At 38.3% G+C, this 26,684-nt stretch overlaps 1 protein-coding gene across 1 annotated transcript; it reads left to right on the forward strand.

Moving 5' to 3' along the window:
* The first annotated feature begins 931 nt into the window (after positions 1-931).
* On the forward strand, positions 932-26,684 carry LOC116773837 (neurogenic locus protein delta-like). Its single transcript, XM_032666358.2, has 7 exons — positions 932-1,221; positions 7,093-7,386; positions 15,135-15,195; positions 19,171-19,428; positions 22,769-22,829; positions 22,955-24,322; positions 24,490-26,684. The coding sequence occupies exons 1-7, from the start codon at positions 1,174-1,176 to the stop codon at positions 24,581-24,583; spliced, it is 2,184 nt and encodes a 727-aa protein (XP_032522249.1). The 5' UTR covers positions 932-1,173; the 3' UTR covers positions 24,584-26,684.

Raw genomic sequence — 26,684 nt, forward strand, 5'->3', positions numbered from 1 at the left:
CTACCAAGTTTTGTTTTGCCCCGGGATAACATTTAAATAATAAAAACAACTAGTAATTCCCCTCCATAAACGATATCGCTTAGCAGAGTAACGCAAGACACAGCTGCAAAAGATTGAAAAAAAAAAAAACATTTGCATTTCGCTCCAAGATCACGCGATCCTAAATGTATCGAATAATAATTGATTTAATAAGTATTATTTTAAACTAAACGGAAACGCTTTTAATTTTAATGAACATCATCCCGGCCTTTAGGATATAATGTATTATTATAATAAAATTAATCATTTATATTATAAATAGTTTAAACTAACATGAAATATCATTTTAATTTATATAAAGAGGTAAGTCGTAACATCAAAACGACCTAGACAAGAGCTAGTTAAATATTATTAATACACACCTAAGTACCTACAATTTTTTTTATTACAAATTTAAGTAGGTAACGAAAGATTTTTTATTACTGTCATAACTGACGCTTATTTCCAATTACAATTTATTAATTATAACAATAAACATGTGACCAATTAATAATAAATAATAAAAATTAAAACAAAAGCTATAAAACTTCAACTGCAAGTGGCAAGTCGCTTGATGTTTAACTCTCTAACTCACACTTTGGACTTTAAATCTGTTTTTTTAAATGATGAAATACATTATTATACATAATATTTTTAGTGACGGTATCGAACAAAGGTTCACTAGTTTTTTTTAGTTACTATACTACGAGCACGTGTCTAGGACGTTCAGCCAAAGTCGGACGGCTGTTTTCCGTATATTTTCTGGTTGAGAGAGTGCGGGGCGGGGCGTGCGGGTGAGACGGCGGGGGAGGGGGGCCGGCGGCAGATGCGCCGCGCAGCGCCATCTAGCGGCGCCGCGTCGCCAGGTGTATGATGCCCGCACCGCGGCTTCCACCCGCCCTCAGTCCGCCGTCACGCACCGTCGCGAACACACGTTATTACGGCTGCAACACGCCGGCCGCACGCGCGCAATTCGAACGTAGTGCACCAAACAACGCGACCGGTTCCCTTAACCGATGAGCGTGACACCTCTAAGTGTTGTGTGACTTATAGTGAAACTCAGTGCAGACATGTGCGAGTGATGGATTACAGCACCGTCGATTGCTGACGGGGTTCTGATCCCGTGTATGCCCAGGCGCCGGTGGCCGCGCCAGTATGCGCGCCCCTACGGTGCTGATCGCCCTGCTAGGGTTTCTGCCCCAGGTACTGACACTGACACCCAAAACCGCGAATTCCCATTTTGTTGACGTTTACAATAGTAATCGAAACGATCGCGAATAGGTCTAAGTTTTTATTAGGCATGTGTAATAACTGGTGCATCGTCACGAACGACAGCCAGTTTCCCACGGAGTGGCTCTCGAATCAGCTAGATCGTCCTGGATAGGCGAGGGTGTAGGTTAGACCGAGTCGTGACCGGACCTGAGCGGCTCCGGAGATGTGTCTGTGTGTGTTTGAAACGTTTACCGAACAAACATAGTATGTACATAGTTATAAAGAAAGTTCAGGTTTTAGTACGGTCGAAGCGGGGTCAGCTAGGTCGCGAGCCTCTTCGTTTAAAATTAGATGCATACCGAGGCTTCGCGATGTACTCGATTCCCAAAAGGACTAATCCGCGATGCATGGACGAGAATAAATAGCAGACGTTCTCTTAACTCGAAACGTTATTTATGGAAGGATTAATAAACGCTCCACATTGAGGTAGAATTAGGTGAAAGTTAATTCGTTTATAAGACGCAACCCGCACATAATACATTGCGAATGCTGTTATTAGGCTGAGTTATTACTATGTATTTTGTGTTCGTAGTGTTGTATTAAAAGCTTCATAATTACTATCGTGAAAATGACAAATTGTGTCGGGTCACTGTCCTATAAACGGTCAAGGTTATTACACACATTAAGGGTCGCAGGGAGTTCCTGAAATAATTTTAATTATTTTTAACAGCCATCCAATAAAAGTAGATCAAAGTATGCAATCCAAAGAAAATTTCTTACATTCAATTATATTTAATTAATTTCGTCTCGTAAACTTTAATTAATTGTGTTTTAAAAGTCATCTTTATAACCGAAGCACTAGTTAACACGCAACGAGCTATTAACCGTCAGATTATTTATTTAACTTGCCAGTGAATCTGTACAGTTAAACTCACTAATGTTAACTTAAATGTTAATGGCACCCCAAGATCGATAGAACGTTGAAATCTCCCGCATCCACATCTGATGGTGTCCAATAACAATTCCCTGAGTGTTTTATGAACCGTATGCGCTGGCGCACATATATCCGTTTATTAATATGTTCAGTACCGTTATTATAACCAAGACACTATTAATTCTCGCGAGATAACCCGTCCTCGGACCGGTGAGAACGGATCTAGTGTATCGTGCGATTTTTGTGCACTTTACTCGTCTTTTATTTATATCATCCTTCGTTTAACCGATCATTACATCCCGCCGTCTATATTACACATTACCCACTTATTACCGGGGCCGTTGTTAACTTTAGTTTATAATTCAATTGGTTAGGCTTTTTCTGTTTCTTTTTTTTAACAAGTGTTGCTACTAAAATAAAAACCATCACTTAAGCTGTTTGAAGTGTTCGAAGTAGTTTGTCGTCTTAAATCTTTGTCTGTTGTCTGTGGAATTGTCTAAGATTCATTCTATTTTGGTAGTACGATTCGTTCTCAATACGTCGATATTTTTACATTTGTATTGTGTATCTAAGTTATATCTTTAAGATCGCGTGAGTTAACCACGATCGGAAGTGGCATCGGAAACACGTCTGCCCAAAAACCGCAACCGAATAATCAAAATTTCCATTTATTATAAATAATTCAAACTAACTTCGTTCGCATCCCCAATTATCCGATCAACGATAAACTTATAGGTGCATGATCTGCAATGTTAACATTCCTCAAATAAAATAAGTCGTTCTGTATGTAGTAATATTTTTGTTTGCGACATGTTTCGGTACAGAGATTGTTTGTCTATGGCTACTTGTATATCTAGGACACATGTTCGTTTCAAACGCTAGTATTTGTTGCGTTATGCGTATGATTCGTGATATAATCGGTGATATTTCTTAACCCTATATTCTCTACTTGTGTTCGAACGGCACACATTGCAAGCAGGTGCTACATTAATGGCTACTCTTAAAGAAACCTAACATCTGCTTTTTTTATAATTCACTCGCACGAATCGGTACTGACCTCAGTTAAAGTTCATTTTGGGTAATATCGTCCTATATAATCATTCTTTAGACGTTTTTCTTTTCTAGTCATAAGTGGCACACTTATTTCGGTTTTCACTTAAAAAAGAAATCGTCCGGTCATGTCGCTGAATGTGTAGAAATTACAATGAAAAGAATTATACGTAAACGTTAAGTTTTCCCCACTTAAACTGTCTGATGAAATGATATAAATTTGAGGTTTACTTCCCAGAATTTACCGTATTATTATAATAGTGGCAACATTAGAATTGAGTAATTCGGCCAATAAAATTAATCGCATGTCATGTTGGTCGCAATAAGCATAAGTATGTGAAGGCATTTAAAGTTATAGTTATGTCCATTGTCCGAGAGAACAAAAATTCTATGAGAACCGACTTAATTACACGAAAACTCATACGAAATCTGTATAATCTATGGTCTTTAATGTCTTAACTATGAGAAACAAAATTTCGTCTCATTGTATAATTTTAATGGGTCCTAATACTTATAGGTGTGCAGCTCTATCATTATCTTAGTAGCATTGTACTATTTCATTAAGCGGTATCAAGTGATTTTTAAAATCATTTATCCGGCAGACAGCGCACTTCATCTTAACATGTCTGTACATAGACTAATGACAAATTCATTACGCCTCCACGAAGCCATTGTGAGGAGCTGCGACGTTTGTGAGAGTTCATTAGAAATTTTCCGACCGGACGCTCGCCTGATTCCTGATACCAAATAAAAAAATCCAAATGGCCACAAGGATCATTGAGGAGATTACGCAATGCAGACAGACTGGATGGTTGGGGAAGTCGATATTATGCATTATTTATAAACACACGCATAGCTTTGGCCGTACTCCGAACTAAACAATGATTGATTATAACATTTTTTGATTTACGCTTTCATTATATGTATATATATATAATTTGCCGATTTATATATTCCCAATAGCGCTGTTCATAGTTGAAAGTTATAGTTTAGATATTGTATATGTACTGTAACATCGAATTAGGTAATTTGTGCCAAAAATCACACGTGGAATTTACATCTGTTTTGTAATCGTCAGCGTGGGTCGTGTTAATAAAAAAGATTCGAGATAAGACCTTCATTCAGTTGTATCATATCTTTTATGCATCACTTAAAAGTTCTGTTTAGAATCAGCAACGATAAACGCTTTAAGTTGCACTTAAAAATAAGTCGATTTAATGTATAAATTACAGGCAATTTCGTATCTAATTGACATGAATTGAAACTCAAAGCAATCTGAAATACCCACAGATAATTCAAATAATAACATAATATGGCGATAACATACCAAATTACGATAAACTCAATTGACTTACTGTTTTATTATTTTAGTATCTTGTTAAAATTCTTCAACACGGAGAAGTATCGGCATAAAAACAATAGAATTTGTTCATCATAATAATTCCTCTATATCCATAATGGCCGATACACGAAATCTCAATTCCATTGCAATTCTTAAACAACCGCAAAATACATTATAAAAATTCTAGTCGATCTAGGGATCGTACTGCAACAATACTGGCATAACTCGCTAATTCTGCTTCTTGTATGTTTCTTTTATTCCGATGCAGCTGTTAGGAATTAACGGTCGAACACAAAGATTGTAACTTTTGTAAGTCGAAATCTGTTTTGTTCGCATTAAGAATTCCTTTTATTTCTTTACGTCCTTTGAAGCTGTATGCCTTTGTGCAATCACTTTTAGGTTCCGTTGTAATGGCAACATTGATACATCATCTCGTAACTAATATTAAACTTTATTGCCTGTTAACAGAATATTAAATAATGTTGCGACTTTTCCAAATATAAATCGTATGCTAATTTGATGCACTGGCCACATCGTCGATCTATTAAAAGACTTTGCCTGTTTATTCTAACACATTTCGCGTATAACGGACGAGATGAAAAACATTCCCCTGTGTTTCATTATTTGTGCTATTTTTAGATAACCTGCCGTCTGTAACGAGTGTTTACTGTTGGCTTACTTACATACAATGGCGTACGCATTATTACTCCATTTCGAAAATTTAATAAATTATATGTATATATAATTTTAGAAAAAAATATTCTGAATTTACCTAACAGCCAGTGACGTCATAATAATTTCGTCAGCGATTTTAATTTTCTTTATATTGCAATTAAAATTAATTGATATTAATGTAAAGCTATATCAGATTTGATCTTTCTCCCCAACTATTGGGATCTCAAAATCAATTTAGACGGTTCATGAACGCAGCCGCAATTAATGTAACATGCCTGTGTTACTTTCGACTCAGAGATGAGAAAAAAAAACATGGACGCTCACGACTCGGACGTCGAATGCATTAAATGTTGAGACAACGTTCAGATTGATTTTTGTATCACTTAATTATTACGCAACATTATTTGTATAGAATTAAAACTCGCACCATAATTATATATTTAAAGAGCGTCAGTCAGCGGAATCATCGCCATGATGGATGCCCCCGGGCTATAATAAAATAAAACTTATACAGTAGTCAGTAAGTATTATTTAATTGTTAATCTGTGCCTGCGGCTGTCTTCGCTACCGCACAATAGAAACATTCTTAACACAAGAAATCTTTATCATTTCACGAAACTCGGCTTATAATGTATAATTAATTTTATTAAACGCCGGTAACCTGTGAGCTATGCTACTTTCATAAACAATACATCACGATAAAAAGGGTATGTTTAGTGGATGTTTTTTTCACTTTCCGCTTCTACCTGGCGTTTACCACGTGGATGTGAATCCGACGTCCTTTTCTATCGTGATAAATAAAAAAGAGACGGAATATGTTTCGCGCGTTCAGAAACAACCCCTATCAACTTGGCAGGAAGTCGCCTGGAATCTGGTGTCTTTTTTTTTAACGTGATTTTTTTTTTTTAAATTGTGGTTAATTTTTTAAATCCACAGACCTACCGTCTGGCTAGATAAGACATCATGAATGGTTCATTGTTCATTATTTTCTCCTTTGTTGTAAACTTTTGACAAGTTCAGCTATGAAGTTCATTGTGCGTGGGAAAAAATTATATTAATAATATTGTTTATTATCGCTGTATAACTTAATGACTTAATAGTGACCGGAGATAAAGATAAATTAACTACGTCCATAAAGTTTTAAATTGAAGTTTTTCTTTAATCTCAATTATAACAAATTAACGACAGCAACTTGTACGATAATATTTATAAAGTTAGTGCGCAGGAAACAATTTTTATTTTTTTATATTATAATATACGTTATGATCGCGTTGTAATGGTCTTAATGTCGGCTGAATGAGCTGTGATCGCTGCATAACTTAATACTGGCCACTTCCTTCCGATGCCGTATAATTACTTCCACGGGATGCTTAAAATAAAGAAAAAAATGTCTTTAAATATATAATAATAATAGGCGGCTAACTGGCAAGGTGGTATGTACAACATTACCTAACGCATAACTCTGACATCAAACTAGTTAATCCCACATGTACATCGACCAACTGCGCATTCCTTCATTAACGCAAGGGTTGCCATCATACAGGGCTGTTATTATTATTCATGCTGACAAAAAACTGTATTCTAAATATTGTATTCCAACGTATCTATCAACATATCTTAAACAAAGTAGACAGAGAAAAAAAATATCGCTTAAAACAAAGCTGGGGGTTTCTAAATTTGTGTTAAACATAAAATAAACAGAATAGTCCATCAAGTTTCGTTCTGTCGGGGTGTTCGAACCACCCCACGTGATCACCCCATATATAACCGTTAATGTCTGAACGGGATCGATCATTCGGACAGTTGTGCAAATATACATATTATAATCTGTGACTGCGCTAATATTTTCTTTTATTTCCAGGTGCTGTCGTCCGGTTCGTTCGAACTGAGGATAAAAAGTTTTACAAACTCGCTCGGTAGGCTAAGTAGTGGGCAGTGCTGTGATGGTTCCAATAGTGAGCAGTGCGTAGCGCCTTGCAGGACTAAATTTAGAGTGTGCCTCAAGATATACCAAGCCAATATCGATACCACATCACCGTGTACCTTCGGTGACATCACTACACCGGTGCTCGGTGGAAATTCTTTGGATGTGCCGAACCTCAATGTCGAAGGATTCACCAACCCCATCGTTTTCCCCTTTGATTTCACGTGGCCGGTAAGTCATTATTAATACCATTTGTCTATATTTTGTATTGTGTTCTAACAAAAAAGTAAGGATTAAACTATAACACTTTTATAAAACCTTTTTGATATTAACAACACTCTAAATATGAACAAGACCAAAAAAATAACAAATAAAATTGATTCCGTTTTCAAACTTTGACAGTCTAATGACGTTTGACGTTTGAGTCACGGACGGTACGCTTTCGATAGTTATTTTTAATTAATGCATTAAAGCAGTAACAAGCCATTCTCATTGTGCCAACATTCCCATATTAATTACGATTACCGTCGTGATTCGACGTCGCAATCCGCTAATTATGTATGGATCGTGATAAGGAGGTTGGGCGTCTTAATTGGATCCCTATAGTTAATACGGTATGGAATTCCGGTAACGTCGGACTGATGGTTGAACAGTGTTTACACAGCGTTTAGCGGTTCGAGGTCTAATATTTGAACGCGCTTGCACAAACCACATCTGGACGAGAACGGTATCGACTTCAGGTAGAGGGAATACAAAAGTTTCTACCACAGCGCGTCCGTTTAATCGAGGAACACATGAATTCGCCTCATTGAAACTTCCTGTTTCGTTTCATTTATTGTGACATGCTATGAATTGAGCGAAAGCGACGCGGAACATTCCTCTATCGGGTTTCTGTGACAGTTTAAGCTCGTCCGAAGCCTCCATATGCCTTATCTCATTTGATAGGAATCCAAAAATCCACCATCTGCTTTTCCATATGTCTCATGGGATTCAGTACGCCACGAGTGTGACGAGTACATTAAGGACACGGGCTAAATTTAACGAATATTAAAATTGCATATAAGCATATAAATAATAACACTAATTTAAATGTAAACTACACCGGACTTGAAAAACGACTTCGCAATAAGCAGATGGTAATATATAAATGCCGAATGAATTTTACCATAAATAAAATGAATTGAAGGAAATATTAAAACATCTCCAGGCTGTCTATGGTAACATATTGAAAAACTTAGTTCATTGCATGATATAACTATTGTTTAATATATGATCAGAAAAATCAAAAAACTAAATTTTATGATCAGATTTAACTTGACAATAGATTACATTAATATTAATACAAAAGTTAATTCAAATTACAAGAAATAGCTTAAGCACACATTTGTCGTAAAAATAATACGGCTCAGACTTATTCGTATTCCACTTACGTCCGAGATACATTTAGTTTCTTAAACAAATTTTGTTTATAAATCACATTTTATATTGGGCTTTAAATTTAAAGAGCCGTTAACTGTTCCAGATCAGACAAAGCATACAAACATAGCATGCACCTATATTCAACACGTAAAATAGTTAAAGAATCAGAGACGGGGGTTGTGAAGAATCGGAGAGGGGGGTTGCCAACCCCTGCACAGTATATCAAACAGTTTAGTAATCAGAAACGGGGGTTGTGGATCCCTACAATGGGCGAGTCCATTCATTAATGTAGTGACCGTTATAAGAAATATGTTCAATTGAACACATAAATGCTGAAAGCACCTGCTATATTTAATTAAACTATGTGTGAGCGAGACGTGTGTTGGACAAGGACAAAGATACCCATAGAATATTTCCGTTCGTGAAGAACAAAGTTTCGAATAGTTAAGGCACATTTACACAATAACTGACCGTGAACTATACTTTTTTATGTATCCATAGTACAAGTAAGAAATGCCATTGTCTTATAACAACATTATCAACGTCCAAATGTTATAAATAATAAGTTAATAATAAATAATTAATGTACGTATTGCATTCAATATATTTCTCTATGTTTTGGAACGTTAATGGTTCCCGCAAGTCATTTTCCCACAAAGATTACGAACGACCCATATAGCTTACAAAAACAGTGTCGCAGTCGTCTTACTCCGGAGCATTACAACTACTGTCCCGTTACAATATAAACATTGGAGAATTGTCAGATTTATATAAATATTTTTTTAATTATATTATTTAATATGGCAACATTATCGCCGGAAGTAGTTTGTTCGTCCTATTATCATCTGTTACCGTGAGACAGCGACGGGAACTAGCGTGCTTTAACTTAATTAAGGTTAATTAAAATCAAACTGCCTCTTTCGTTTGCAGCAGCCATACTGAGTTTTATCGAGTGAACATCCGCCAACAGGCATTTTTATTGCTTTTTCGTAACAATGTGATTGTCCTTTAATTTTATAACTAGTCGCTTACCGCGACTTCGTCCTAGTCCTAATGTATCAACGATATAAAACCTCGTTAGTTTCTTGAAAAATCATCAATTACTTCCCCGTTTACAGTATCAAAATGAGACTCGCAAATATTTGAGTTCGGAATTGAGTTAAATAAAAAATATTTATATGAATAAAAGCACTATAAAACTCCAAGTAGACTGAGCAACAGCGCATCTAATTCATGAGATTGTGTTTTGCATGTTTCGACAATATTTTCACGCTCTAAATGCTCTTGATAATTTCACTGAAAGCAGAGTCTGCCAGTGTCGACATGTGTGAAGAACTGTACACGTTACTACTAGGAAATTAGCGTTACAGAGGTTCTGACGTCACGATTAAAACAATGGAGTAAAGCACGGATATGGGAAACGACCGTTAGGTATCAACTTAGAAAGTTGTTGTGAAACATATCTAGCAAATATAGAAATTATCCGATCATATAGCAGAGCTCAATGAAGACGTAATTACGTACGTAAAATACTTATTAATATTAGTTTAGATTTATAGTTTCATAAGTATAGCTTCTAAATAACCTTCGCACGGATGATCCCCGTGTAACGTAACCCGATATACGAACGCCTCTTGTACTATACCACTGAATTTCCGTCCTTACTTTTTGTACGGAGTGCTCTTAATAATTTCCTTTATCTCAATCAGCTCGCGCCGGGATCCTCTTAAAATACTTACCCCAGCATCCGCTGCTTTTAATAATCTTCCGAAGCCATGGAATTCCTTATTCGATAGCGCTCCCTCACAAGCCCTTTCATTCCCATCGGAAGAATAGCGATTAGTTGAATGAGGTTTATTAATACTAGTTGTATAATATATGATTTATACAATTTCATAACATTCAAATCTGTATAATCGGAGCGTGTATAATTGGCGTTGCATTGTTCGAACCGACGAACAGGTATTCGGTAAGCCATCAATTAAAGACGGCGGATTTCAACAAAAAAAAAATTGCCTAAATAAACTGTAGCACAATTATGTCAGATTAAAATCCGTAATCTCCGGTGCTATAAAAACAATGAGAACTCAAAAACAGACAAATGATTAGTCATAGGATAAAGAAAATAATCTCATCAACAGAATGAATTGACGATAAAACTCTCCGGCCTTGTTATTACGGCGAGGCGGGTAGGCGCTTATGAAAACACTTCTATTTTTTTTAATAGACACTCGTTTACGGTCAAATTCTGACATGTTAACAGCGTCCTAACGTTTACAGCCGCCAATAAAACCTTCACAGAACGCCGATTCATTACCGAAACTTTTAAGTATTACGCTGCAATGATTTAAAATGATTAGCGCACGTCAGTTATTATGTATTAAATATGTAACGTTACATATAAAAATAAAAAATGGATTCCTGTTTTATTAGTTGTCCGTGTTACCGACGTTCTCACGTTGGTCTCAAATCTGCTATACTGGAATTCCTCACATTCTCCCGTTTATTCATCACACGGACGTTTCCAAGAACTTGACTCGCTCTATTCGCAACTGAGAATAAATCCTTGTCATTATTTGTACCTCCTTCGAATTTATTGTTAAGTTGTCTATTATAAACTAAAAACGAAATGACCAAAGAGGTTTTACAATGTCAACGTTATGTATATAGTTCGTGTCTGTCTTTAAATGAACTATATGAGTTTATTTCCAGAGCTTCTGTCATGACGTGAATATTAATAGACTGTTATCCTAGTTAGATTTATAAGAATACGCTACGATTCGTTTTATAAGCTGACATTGGTATGCAAAATGTTTTAGAAAAAAATTATATATATGTATCGCGGCTAATGTTGTGTAACCTGTGATATCCGGATCCCGTAGGTTTTTTACCGCCGGTCTCGGTTTCAGCTTACCCGTCACAATCTTATCAGCGATCATGAGCCGGGTGCGTCTCCCGAAATTTGTTAACTCTGTTTTTATTTTTAATGCTTATGCCTCATTCAAATCATTCCGTTGTTTATGGCCGACATTTTCATTTTTAGAATTCCCGAGCTCTTGAGTACGGTCGAATGCCTCTGATGCTATGTGAAATTAAAGTTATCCTTCTTTTTTGTCTTCCATAGTCTCAGATTCCGGGGTTGTAGCTTTTTTCGCGATGATTGTAATTGAGGGTAATAAATTGTTAATGTCTTGAGTTCGTTGTCTACAATTGGTAAGGAACTTAAAAAATAACTCGTCTTATGTAATATGTATTATGCCCTGTTATGTTTCCTACGTTACAGAAACACAGACAACTCTTATTAATTCAAAATTATATTTATTTAAATTAATACAATCGTTACAATTTATTATTTACTAATAATTTGAAGTTAGTTTTCATAAAAGCACTATTTATGAATTTAACGGTTTACTTTAATTAATTTGAATGTTAACAGAGCGCATATAATTTTAATACTTACTTATTATAATTGCATTACATTTGAAAACCTTTAAAAGTTATGGCATTCTTTTAACATTTAAACGCTCTTGGTTGTTAAAATTTATATATATTTTATAGGATTTACGCCTTAAACAGTCGATAAATCTATAATATAAATATATCTATGGATGACGAGGACGCTTGCTTTGAGAACGTCTTTTGTCTATGGCTACTTCAGACTATATACCAACAAAGTATTAACCGACCAATTTGAGATGTAATTCGTATCGTGAACACAAGCCCGGGCTACAGCGACATTACAATTTATCAGTGTAAACTAGAACCGATTCCCGCCATATCTACTCGTGATTACCACGAAACTGCTTAGCATTCTAACCGAATGCATGTATACTGTCGCCAATAAAATGTTGACCTGAATATTTTTTCACGAACACGCTCATTCACACGGTATAATGTTTTTATAAAACTATATCTGTTTAAAAGGACATTCGTAAATGAATCATCGGGTCATTGTCCCTCACAAAAATAGAAAGAGGTGCATCATTAAAAGAAATTTTAATTTGTATTGCACGGAATGTGTAAGTGTTTGAAATCTCCTCTATAACTAGGTACATATTTGGACTATTTTAGTTATTAATCCAAATTCATAATATGTAATGTCTTATAAACAAAGTTTATATATAAACAAATTAATACGAGTAAGATTTTTTTCTGGTGATAGTTAAATGAAAAAACCTGTCCAATGTTGCCACACTGGTGAAGTGTGAAATATGAAATCACGACCCCACTTGGCCGGCTGTTTGTGTTACGAATAACTAGGTATTTTCTCATGTCGTAAAGAAACGTGATGCTGTGTCTGTTATTTTATACGTTCATACTGTAAGTAATGTATTTAGTCAACGATGTTTTGTTTCTTTCACCTTAAAACCAACGTTATAATGCTATCCATTCAATAATCTTGTTTGTTTTCTTAGTTTAACTAGTATTGTTTGCTAGCTGTTATTCGAGACTGCGGTCAACGTTAGATAATACTATGAGACATCTGTTGCATTTTCTACAGCTTTCGTTAAAAGCCGATAAGAACAGTAACTACAACAACAAACAATAGCGTTCAAACACGTGCAACGAACATGCGAAACTTTCGGTCACCTGATTATAAACTTTTGTTCTAAACAAATGAATACACCCCAATAAAGATGGCGCTTACAAAAAAAACATCTCTTTCCCACGTATCCTTATGCATCGGTTCGTTAATTAATAACGTAACTTTAAAACTGGCTCTGATAGGAGTCTCTTTAGGCACCCTCATAAAACGATTATCAAACAATTCCCGATGATTCAAAGCGATATCATTCTTCAGCTATCGTTCGGGTCGTAACACAATTTAACGCATCGCATTCCTAGTTATGTTCTATGCACGCTACGTCGCTCTCACGATATTGTTGTAGTATAAAAAATAACAATTAATTAATAATCGATATGTCAATGTTAATATGTAATAAAAATATCGCAGACAATCCGATCCCGGCTAGCAAACAGTAATAGTGTTACACGTTCATAAACGCTACCTGTCCACGTACTCTTACGTCGTCAGCTTTTTATAGTCGGCCGAGAGTCACAGCCGTGGGAACCGGCATACACTTACGATACAGCTGACCAAAATGCGCTCTCCATACCCGATTAACAAATCAATACGTAGTATACTACGTCCGACCATATTTGATCGTTAAAACAAAACATTGGTCGAGCTCGCTCCTTATAAAGCATGTTTAACTTTATATTTATGTAGAATTTAAATCCGAAGGTTCAAAGACGTCCGGTCGTCATATATCTGGCCGTTTAATATTCAGTGACGTGCCCAAACACGTCCGCTCTTGTCGACGTATTAAACGACTGTTACTTGTTATATATTCGTCAAAACTATGCGACGAAAGCTCTAATTGAGTGTAGTTTTAAAAAGCTAACAAAAACATCATAACCGTATACGAAGCGTGTGATGTGCGTTGGGAAAAATGGATTTCTACTATTGATTTCCATGAGGTGACAATGTTTATTGTTAGCTAGTTCATATCACTTCCTATGCAAATAGCTCATTGTTGTTTCTCGCTGATGTAAATTATGTTTTCATTTATCAAGCTAATTGACAAGGGCCATCTGTCGACACTGAATCACTCCTTAAGGATTCGTGTGCTGATCTTATGAAGATATTAAATTGGTGACCCCTCACATCCGCTGCTCACAGCTGCTATCTCTATAACTAATTGCTTCAATCCACGGATCAAGTTGTCTTGAACGTCACAGACTTGGACGTGTCCTCCCACTACCGCCACTTCCTATTTGTTTTCAAAATGATAATTTATCAAACCGTGTCAGTGTATCAGTTATCATAATAAACAAAATTACCTGGAAGTTGATAATATAAAGGACAAAGCAGAATTTTAATAACTATTTATATACAAGTATGGTATAACTTCGTCTGTATTTCACATATTTTGTTGAATCTCTTTCCCGTACCGCGTCTCCCGAGCTTCATAACCGGTTGTTGCCTAGAGCTCGGTGATGTTAAAAGTTTAATTTTCGCATAAAACGAAATTACCATTGAGACCATTGATAAGGTTGCCGGGCGCCTACAAGCTGTTTACGCCTCCTTATCATTATAATCGTATTTCGACTGCCGTTTGGTTCCCTTGTGTAAACATTGACTAATGTCAATAGCTCACTATCTGATATGCAACCGTACAATTTTCGTGCCGCCTTAAGAACACGATGCCATGTTAGGAGTTAAGTACTATCCTTATAGCACTGCTATTATTTTTAGCTTTTATTAAAACAATTCAGCCATCTGCTGCTTCACCTGTCTATGTTGTTAATTTACACGCGTCCTCCATACTTGTAAACTAAAGGAAATATCTTAAATATTCGAACGGCGCGCCCATTTTAAAGGTCTGCTAAGATGGCAGGATATCTTGGGTTATCTCTTTGTGAGCGTCTAACGCGTTTTCGACATTCAACTTTCGAATTTCTATGATGTTTCATAGATGAATGCGAGATTATCTTGATGTTTTGTTATATTCTATCAGCTTGTATTGTGTTTCTAATTATGGTTTTCTATATTTCAGGGTACATTCTCTCTCATTGTCGAAGCGTGGCACGACACTAACGATACGTCAAGATCGGACGGTAAGTGAACACAACCCCTATTTAATTATTATATTTTTTTTGTAAAATTCACATCACGTAAGCGAGGAGTCGCTCACATTCAGATTTCACTGTAATTCTGGGTGTTTATCGTGCGTTTAACGGACAATATGTATATTTGAATGCTTATATTATCATATCGTGGAACACAAAAATGTTCCCATGGCGTACACGATTGACGTTCAAGACACGGCCGAGTCGCGCGTGATCAGCCTCGCAATGAATAACGTATTCTAATAAAGAGCCTTCTAGGACGAAAATTTAGTAGAAATGTTCTAATGTATTCAATGGACAATGACCTACGATTGGACGAAATTGTTCACAGATTTATGATTATGCGAACACAACACACTTATATCGATTCATAAACAATAGATGTATGTATGTTCGGATGATCACATTTGACGATATCACGAATTTGAGCGGTCGGAGTTATCGACAGGTTTACGGGCGGCATGCGACATGGCGTGACCCAAAAATACGACTCCAAATGAATTGTAACCGAAATACCTATCATAAATACATCATCATAATAATACGCTGCGTGTATAATAAATCGAGGACTTTCATATCGATTGCAATGTATATTATATACAATGTATCGATCCGATATTATATGAGTCTAGACTCAAACCGAATGGCTACGCCCAAATCTTAATTAGTTTTTCATCCCGCACTCTGACCGTCATAATTATAACTCCTGACCGAATAACGAAGTAAAAAAACACACACGTGATTTACTTAAAAAGATTTAAAGATAGGAGGAGTCGCTCTAAAGTCCGGTTTACCGAAAATCATTAGCGTCCGGAGTGGATAGTTTAAGAGGACGAGTATATTTTTAATACGTCGGGAGCGATGGGCGGCGCAACTACCAAGAAATGTTACAAACAGAAATCTAATCAAGCATAATAACAGGTTAGATGCACGTCCGTACACCCATTGGACTAATGTTTAATTAAATCACCTTAGATGCTCATACATAGCATCTGCTTTTATTTATTTAAATGTAAAGCGTATCTAAATGATATAACGTATCATAGATAGCAAGGAATTCATCACAGAATACGGATCTCAGCAACGTGTAATGGTTTAGGGAGTTTAGTGGAATCATCTTATACAAATAAACCTTCGACAATGGTCCCCGCGATTGTGACGTAGAGGTTCCTTCACCGAAATCTTTTGTGTCGCCCGAGGCTTCGAGCCGCACCTGGTTCACACTAACGGCATTGTTTACTCGATACCAAAAAACTTGCCCGATTTTAAGTTTACTCGCCATCATTCGTCGTTCGGATGGTAAAAAATCACGGAAGACGGTCCCGGAAGGCTCAATTTATGATATGAACAGGCGCTAGCAACCCGGGAAACGCTATCGACAGATGCTCAACACATGCCCTCAAGATAATAGCTTAGCAGCGTGTCCTATCGACTTTTGTTTATCGAGTAACTAAGTTTACAATTATTGCACTGTCTCTATTTACACCTCTTGTCGAAACAGGAATAAGAGCGTGTGAAAAGAGAGTGATAACAGATTTGTATAGCAATTACGTGTCTGGGCCGGAGTAAATTGCCGCTGGCTGTTCAGTAACAAGCGGTTATGATACTGTTATGTTGTGACGCGCTCTTATCTAACGCGATATGGACCAGTAACGGGTGAATTCTAAGTGATCTCTGTAAGGAAGTACGAATTTATCACCATTTGTTAATGTTTAGCAACCGTTTGAAGTATTTCATTAACAAATCTGCGTGTATATACATATATATATATATCTGACTCATTATAAACACAATGGTTGATGAAATTCGGTGCGAAACATCACAAGCGGCGAAGGTTTTCGAGTATTGAACTGTCAAATTGAGCGAGAGAGCTTAAACTCTCGAAAGCTTACACGGAATCGTCGGATTGTTTATCTTACGAGAGCCACTCAAATTGAAATACACGTCGTGAACATTAGAAGTGGACAGTTTTATAAACAGAAGGAGTGCGTCGTTTGTGTACAATCCATTCATGAGATGATGTTTCCCACAACGCTAACGGGCCGGTTTGTCAGGTGTCCGAACTAGATATTAAGACGTGGATGTTTCGCCAATAAGACTACACGGCTACAGTTTCATTGACGGTCTGTTAGACCACCATCGAGTCTAGGTCTTGTAACATCGGCCCAATTTATTGATCGATTATTATAAGAAGCTTGTTCGCGTGATCAAATCGCCAATGTTCCACAGCCCTTCTCATTTAATGTATACGAAATCGCCTCCGTTATAGACCCGCTCAAATTATCTGTTATTTCGCTTTCCTTTGTTTATATCGGGTATAAGTTTTTGTTTTATTTGTATGACCTCTGGGTCCGTAATTACATGTTATGAGTAGTCAGTCGGCACGTACCGACGTCTGACGAGTTCTCTTTTAAATGTGTTATTTATAAATTGGTACTACATTAATGTACTAGGATACACCTTCATTTAATATATTTTCGACAATAATTTCCTATAATGAGTGTAATTCATGCGGCTCGGTGCTTCGGATAAAGCCTCGAATAAAAAGCGTCGAGTAATTTTCATACGAATTACTTTGCATGGGAATATACGAGTTTGAAGAGAATTTACGTTTTCATATAAATTAGGTTATAAACATGACGGAGCGTGGTCGAGCTAGCCATAGTTCAACAATAGTCATATATCACAGGAGCAGCAACCCTAGTGCACTTTACCAGCGCACGGTTGCCATAATTTTCTGCGCACATTCGAGCAAAATTGCACAGCGCTCGCTTTCCGTTCCCACACATCATTTTTCTAATTCTCTCCGAACTCTGCACTCCGCTTTAATAACGCTTCATTGTAATAAACCTATCATATTACAACTGAAATTACTGACAAGCCTTGTAAGGCTGAAGATATTCCGTTTCTAAATCAAACGTTCCGTCTATATGAGTTGGATCGTCCGCTAACATCCGAGCTGTAAAACGATTTAAGTTTTCTATTCGTATCGATCGCGGATTGAATTTATTGATATTTATTATATTTTCGTTGGGCGAGCCGTTTTATCTACAAAATTTATTGCACAGACGCGATCGGTGTAAGCTTTCGTTGGTTGTATAAAGTGTTATAATATATTCCCATTCTAGAATACGATTCATCAGCTTCTAAAGATCACTTGAACGTCGGTGTTTACGGAAACCTCGTTCCAAATAAAGTTATTATATATCAATTGATGGTGTAAGGCAAAATATCATCAATAGATATATTATAAATTCAGAGGTCTGGATGAATACTTTACGCCACAGCTCGTTTACTTCTATCGTTTAACGCTCCACGCAATAACAGAGAAATAATCTCAGTAATCAAATGCCATACGCCACGAAATTAGTTGGGATCGAACGTTTTTATGTACCTTTTAATTTTGTTTCGCGTCTGGTTTAATTTTATCTGCTGTCGGGATTACCGGCTTAGGAATTTAACGTCGAGCGTAGCAAAAAGAGTAAAAAGTTGATACACGAAGGGAAATAAATAAAGGAACTGGTCGGAGCTAAGGTTCCCCAGCGGCCTGTCTCACAGCTCGCATCGCTTTGATGAATGGATTGGCAGTTTTTTATTAAATCAGTGCAAGCAGTTCCATAACATTTTTTGTTATTCCACAACGATATATCTTTAATACAATGCTTTAACTGCGTCACAGGAACGTGTCTAGTTAACGTGTTACGAGAAAGTGGTTAAAACTCTTAATCAATCAATTGGGCGCCAACAAACCAAAACAGTGAATCACGCTCGGGAACAATGAAATCTCACGTTTGACGCCCGCATTCAAACGGCCCACAGTAACAGGTCAATTTGCTTCCACAGCCTTTCCCACGCTGATAAACAAACTGCCTCTTATTTATCGAATTAAGACCTTATCCTTCCCAGATCTCGGAATCATTAGCGGTGTTTGTGTTTTGTTTACTAATAGTGTTATTGTTACAGACACATTGATCGCGCGGATGACGAAGCAGAGTATAGCTGACGTCGGAGGTCCGTGGAACGACGAGGAACAACGCTGGGGAGGAATGAGTGGGGTCCACCTGAAGCTCTCGTATAGAGTGACGTGTTCTCCGCATTACTACGGACCAGGCTGTGAAGTCCTCTGCCGGCCGCGGGATGACGCCTTCGGACACTACACGTGCTCATCCACCGGCGAAATCGTCTGCAAGCCGGGCTGGACCGGGGATTATTGTTCAAAACGTACGTATTACATAAAACATAGACCGAAAGCACTTAATTAAAATTAGCGTTTCACAATTCACTCATCCTCATTAAAGGGTTACGACGACAAATTCGGTCGAACATCCTCTCATGAAACTAATTTAAACATGACCTTTCATTCCAAACGCTAATGCTTTCTAACCTCATTTTCGATGAGTCAACCCGGTCAAGGGAGCTATTTCCCTGTTTTTGTAGAACAAATTGCGCTGTTTACACGTTTTTTTTTCCGTTTAAATTGAATATTCTTCAAGAAGTTCATGACCTCAGTCACCAAACAATACATTAATTGTACCGAGGTTAAAAACCTTAAACCTACTTGTCTTCCACTGAATTATGTAAATAATATTTCAAATATTACATACTCGTTCACAATTTTTATGTCTAATTGTCTTTGTTTTTTCACATCTCGTTAATTTTTTATTATATAATTGATATATTTTTTATAACGATCCTCGGGTCGTTGCTTCAAATATAATTCTAGATGTTGCTTCATCCATCATTAATGTTTATTGCCGCGTGTTAACTGAAACGCCAAAATTAATGTACGTCAAAAATTTATTTTATAGTCAACGATCGCGATTAAATAATATATATTATAATTAATGAAGTTTACATACTTATGCTTTGCTTATTTTGCTCACTTTGTAAACTGTAGGGCTCCTATCATTCGATTTACGAACTTATTTAATACCGAGAGGAAATATTGTATCGTAGCTTCTCATAGCCGAAGCGTGTGACCGTCTTCAGTGTGGTCTTTGAATGCCGCCGGATTTGTAAATAAAAGCAATGAAGAATGCGTCTCGTCATTAGCGACGGCAATCAATGCGCTTTCCTTTGTTGTCACAAAAAATATATATTCATACAATAATATTTAGAAATCGAAATAGAAAGTACCGTCACCCGAAGATAATAATGGAATTAAATGGAACTAAAACATAAACGGCCCGATGGATGAGAACGAAACCCGAACGTCACAACGTTTTAGTGACGTTAGTTGGGATCGCGTCTTGTATTGTAAAACAAAATGCGGTCCAAGATGCATTGTGGCGGACGGATGTCGCGTCGCAATCTCGGCAGCCCCACCTGCCGCCGCGTTCCCACACTCCGGCGCCGCAAAAAAACAAAGGAGGAACAGAGACGCCGCACTGATGCCGTAGAGCTCCGTCCCTCTCGCACCACAGACCAGATCCGCTCACTACCTAATACCTATGATACCCTGGTACCACGCAACCATATAACCACGAAATCACAATTTTCTGGTGAAAGTAAACTTAAGAATGTCAACTATTTACTAGTCAAATTTTTTGTACTCGTGGGAGACTTTTGGTTTAACTTATGTATTCATTTAATATAAATATTAAATGAAAATTATCAATATAACAGTAGATATCTTGAATATTAGAATCATCCATAATTAAATAAAAACAACGTTATACATTTGCACTCACACACATACACTGAACATACACACACAGGCGCCATGAACCGGGTCAAAAACACCTTTAAGCGAGAAACGAACACCAGTCGAAACAAACTCAGTACTTGACCGTGTCATGAGACTTGGCTCACATCTGCCAAACGGTATCTCGCCTTCTGGGAAGCTTAAGAAACTCGAAAACTTATTTGCATGTCCCGACAATATTATCTCAACCAACCACTCCAACTTCTTAATGATAGGGTAAATATGACGAGAGAAATCCTTTACGGCCGCTTAATTTCGCCTAATTGTTATCGATTGTACAGTTCTCACGAATATTACCTTCTGTTCATCGCAAATCCCACGCGCAACCAATTTCCGTTTCCAATAGAAACAGATGGAACAGTTAAATATTTGCTCGATCCCAAACACGTGCAACATCCTCAGGGAAGGCTGTTTACCTGACCTCAGTCGAAGTTTACTTCGTTAGACCTTGGCTGAGGCGGTGCGCGATCACTCGCTGTCGGAAATCAATACCACTGTTATATACATTAGTCATTAAAAAACCAACCGGTAACATCTATAGCGCGTACACTTAATGTATCAAGGATAACTTTTTACGGCTCCCGTTTTACTATTCAAGGGTTACGATAAGAAATTTCGAGTAGGTCATGAAGATGAAGTGGATAGTGCAAAGAGCAATGGAACCGACACTCGAAGTATTGAAAGCCGCTTAAGAACACGCTTAATTCTCACCGACGAAACTGTCTCTATAAATATGTTTCAAAAAATAATGTTTTATATATTAATAGTAAGCAAAGATTTGATTATAGTGATTGAAATTAATTGCAACCACAAAGCGGCTTCAATAATATGCTCAAAATAAACATTGCCAATTTGCCGGAGTTATTCGTAAGAGGATTTGCGAACGCTCAGACTCCATAGAGATTTCGGGGCTTAGTTCTCAGCCGGTTAAATCTATATTAAAGTCTAGCGGCGGGGAAATAATCTCCTTTATGATGCCACAGAGCTCGGCGATCCATAGATATACCTCATTCTAAAGCCGTTTCCTAGTTCAGATTCAGATATGCGTTTATTATTTCGGTAGCTTGCATTAATATGTTTAATGTATTAAACAAAATGGCGTCTTAGTATTTTTCTAGCGAGTTAGGGGACTAGCAACGGTCGAGTGACGGTTATACTCCCCGCGCTATCTGCCCCCTTTGTATTCGCTCCGATAACTTGCCCATGCGCAACGGAGCGATACGACTCCGCGCACTTCTCATTACAAAACACTATTTTTTACGACGCCCGCTAGGCCATTACTTCTTCACCTTTTATTGCAAACAGCCCTGTCTATATTCAAACCGCAATGCACGCGTAAATTCGAAATGCTTCAATTACATTTTCATTTCGTATTATTACAAGAACCGGGTAAGGTTCGCTGAGTACGGAGCGTAAATCACACGCTTAACGATGGCCACATATTACGTTTGTAATACATCACGTCCGAATAAAATATTAACTTAAAGAATGCGCTGTGAATGTGCCATTGCGAAATAAATCTATATCGCACAAAACGCATTTATGATCTAGGAACGCTGTATCTCGTAATAAAAAATATTAATTCGTGTAATAAAGTTTGTATATGATCTTTCGGTACGGTCGTAAGGTTGTATCGTTGTAGTCGGAGATAAATGATCGGTGAGACTGACCTCGCCCCCTACTCGAGTCTAAGGAACCTCTCTCTTTGTAGCCGTGTCCTTTGCGATTCTTCATAGATTCCAAGCTCATACGAATCCGCCTCTAGGAACTAAAGTTTTTACATCGATACATACACTTAATTTATGATAACTCAATTAATTTTATGTCATGCTAACAAATCCGTTTCTATTGTTACAGCGAGATGTTTGCCCGGCTGCGACTCGGAGCACGGCCACTGCCTCAAGCCCGACGAATGCATGTGAGTTCACACCTTCTCGCTAAACGTTCGGTCTCTCGGATCATTCGTCCCTTTATCCTGACATGCCTTTTAGTCGCTTGTTATCACGTCGTATACTTTACTGACTGTTCTTTGTTTAATTTCAGTTGTCATTCGGGCTGGGTGGGCGAGCTGTGCGACCAGTGCGAGCGACATCCGGGCTGCGTGCACGGAACATGCTCCAAACCATGGGACTGCATATGCGAGGAGGGCTGGGGCGGATTGTTCTGCAATCAAGATCTGAACTATTGCACCAATCACAGGCCATGCAAAAACGGCGGCACCTGTCACAATACAGGACAAGGAAGTTACACCTGTGTCTGCTCTGAAGAATACACTGGACCAGATTGTGAGAAATCTCTGCATTCGTGTGCAGTACGCGCCTGTCTCAACGGAGGAGCCTGTGTTCCTGACGAGGGAGGGGAACTGTCGTGCGCTTGTCCCTCAGGATATGAAGGAGCTCATTGTGAAACGCGAAGACTGACTTGTGCCGATCAACCTTGCAGAAATGGAGGGACTTGCGAGCCAAGAGCGTCCGGCTACGTTTGTCTTTGTCCCGCGGGTTATACCGGCCTAGATTGTGCCGTGGAGGCTGACCCTTGCGCCGTCAACCCCTGTAGAAACGGAGCCACGTGCAATCGAGCTGGAGATGGATTTAGATGTTCGTGTAAGACAGGATTCAGAGGGAACAGGTGTGAGATAAACATAGACGACTGTACGGGCATAGTGTGTGAACACGGCGGGACATGCGTGGACCTCGTCAACGGTCAGCGGTGCCAGTGCGCGCCTGGATTCCTCGGACCGAGATGTGAGACACGGGTCGACTTCTGCCTCGCGAAGCCTTGCGCTAACGGTGGCAAATGTCACGTACTGGATAATGACTACGAGTGCCACTGCCGGCCGGGCTTCGCCGGCAAAGACTGCAGCATAGACGTAGATGAATGCGCCTCCTCGCCCTGCAGGAACGGCGGTACCTGCAGGGACAGAGTCGATGGCTACCATTGCAACTGCCCGCCAGGCTGGGGTGGGAAGTCATGTACGGTGTCGCTGGCGGATTTCGCGGCGAAACCTGCGGGGGGTCACCTGAGAAGGATAGGAGACGAGACCCCCGAAGAGAGTCTGTCTGGGCGACACGTGGCTCTCATCGCAGCGCTATCGGCCGCGGTGCCAGCCGCAGCTTTAGCGGCTGCCGTGGCGGTCGCCTGCATCAGGAGAAGAAGGAAGCGAGCACAGAACGCGGCGGACGCGGAGGCGCGTGCACAGAACGCTGCCAACTCGGGCGGCGGCGGACGCGTCATAAGGAACACGTGGGGTAAATGCGAAGCCCCGGCCCCCGAGTGTCAGAACGCTCACAATGCGGCCGCCGAGGAGTGCAAGAGGAAGACTCTGAACACGGAGAGTGCGGCGAGACTGCTGGCGGCGCTGGACCCGCGACTGTCACGACTCTCCGCTGACTCCGCGTACTGCGCCAACAGGTATATATGGCTACAGATACTAGTGATGTTGTTAATATAGAGGTTTGTAAGGTTGGACGGATGTAAGAAAGTTTGTTCAGAAGGGATGTTTTGTTAAATCTACAGCAATGACGTCAGAACATGTGAGCTATAATTTGCAATAATAACGATATGTTCTATTGTTACAGCGATACCTCTCTCGTGAAGCGCGCCCTGGAGGGCGGGGGGGTGTACGTGCTAGACGACCACTGCCTGCCGCCGACGTTCGCGACGCAAGTGTAGTGTTAAAAGTGCGCGATGGACATTAAATTATTTATTGAGTACGGACGCTCGTGTGATGAAGGCTGTGCGCCGCTTGTACATATAGAGTAACCTGTATAATGACCCCCTGTATAGACGGCTAGATGTAATTATTTGGATATATTTATTAGCGGTCCGGACGCCCTGTATATAGTGACGGTTGTCCGGATCGCCGACTATCGGCAAGCGTCGCCCGTACCGCCGCCGCGACTGATCGGAGAATGGACTCTATCGCATCGTATTAGGGTTGATATTTGGTTGAGGGTGAGGACCGCGCTTGCTGAGGGTAGTGGACTCGTCCACGTCTGCGATCTCTGTAGGTAACGAGACGAGACTGTCGCGCGAGTCGGTCCGTCGCGCGACAGTCGTGCTGACATACCTATCAATATTCTATCTATCTTTTTTCCTTTTATTATCTTCCTTTATCTTTCTTGTCTCTCTTCATGAGTACGGTCAGAATCCGATCTATTTCCGAACCCTGTCCTGTTTGTTTCGCACCTGTATGAACCAAACCGTGCGTCATATTTTAGAATAATTTATATAAATACGCGGATATTTTCGTCCGCCATTTTTTTTTACATTGATTATATTTGTGATTGAGTAATTATTGTCATTGTTCCTATGATTATGATTGTTAATTATAAAGTAAAAATCTTGTTTCGGTTTTCTTGAAAATTGACATAGATTTTTTACTAATCTCACTTCTGTTATATCTGGAATGTAGATTGAACGTTGTTCCTTGATCCGAGCGTCATCGTAACGCCCTCGCGCTCCGGCAGGGGGCGGGCAGATGTCGCTCGGATCTCACAATAATTAACACAGCGCACGTAATTAGTCCATAGGTTAAAATAATTTGTGTACTTATAAGAAACAAATGTCGAAACCTAAGTCATTGTGTATAAAAACTATTAAGTTTTAGTGTTTTAAGTATATTCTCCATTACTGTCGTAAGTCTACTGTGAGTCTGTGACAATACTGACGTCATTAGGCAACATAGGACATAATATTGCAGGTTGTTTTTAACTTATTTATTATAGTAATGTCGGTTTTACCGCTATCGTACGAGATTCGTTCACGGCTCGCTTCAAATTCATACGAATCTGAGGCGGGCCGTCGCGAAACGCCTGTCAAATGATTTATATTAAATTACAGTTTTATGATACATTTTGTAGATAATATTTAATAAGGCGCGTTACCTCTTATGTTGCCTTTTGTACGACGATTTGAAGATTGTTAGATCGACAAAATTGTAAAATATCAAATATGAATAGACTGATGATCAATATATAATTAATGTTCTTGTATTTAATTTTGTATGATGACAAAATGTAAGATTAAATTATGTCAAAATAGGAAACATTACCGAAGTAACATTATATGTATGTAGGGTATTTAAATTGATCACAGTTGTGTCACTTTCATTTTTCTTTTTGGGATATTTTTTAATGATATACGCCTAAAACTGTTCGTCCCGAACCAATAAAATGACAGTATTTTTAATTTATTTATTCGAAAATATCATTGCTATTATTATATAATTAATATAATTATTGAAAATCATTGTCTTATAATATTTTTGAACTTCGTTTACAATTGACTGAAGCTAAATTGACTTCTTGATTTGTATTTTGGACGTATTTTTATGAGAATCACGAATGCATTTAAAAGTGTGAGTATACTGAAAGAAAATAATAAATCATTCCATTTTCTCATAAGTTTAAATCTATCTTTAAAAAATTGTATTTTATTGCTACTATTTTTCTATGTTTATTTTGCATGCAAACGGAAGTGATTATATTTTCCTAATTATGATATTTGCTCCTTAGTTAGTCGAAGTGCAAAGGTTATTGTGCTTTGTGTTTACTTTTGGTATATTCACATTTCAGCTCAACTTAAAAGAAAAATGAAAGCATTCCGATGTTAGCGGCGAGCATAACTAATAATTCCATAGATCCTATCACGATTAATAAAGTCACTGTAAGCTAATGCCGTGATAACTTTGCCGGCGAGTGTTTGTGTAATGTGCTGCGATGCAAGGAGAAATAAAATGTTAATAAACAATTGTTTACAAAAGATTAAAGAA

This window comes from Danaus plexippus, chromosome 20 (genome assembly GCF_018135715.1).
Source record: "Danaus plexippus chromosome 20, MEX_DaPlex, whole genome shotgun sequence".
Taxonomy (NCBI): domain Eukaryota; kingdom Metazoa; phylum Arthropoda; class Insecta; order Lepidoptera; family Nymphalidae; genus Danaus; species Danaus plexippus.

Coding starts and splice junctions, on each gene's coding strand:
- LOC116773837 (XM_032666358.2), top strand. CDS start 1,174: ATGCGCGCCCCTACGGTGCTGATCGCCCTGCTAGGGTTTCTGCCCCAG. Junction 7,387..15,134: donor CCTTTGATTTCACGTGGCCG/GTAAGTCATTAT, acceptor TCTATATTTCAG/GGTACATTCTCTCTCATTGT. Junction 15,196..19,170: donor CGATACGTCAAGATCGGACG/GTAAGTGAACAC, acceptor TTATTGTTACAG/ACACATTGATCGCGCGGATG.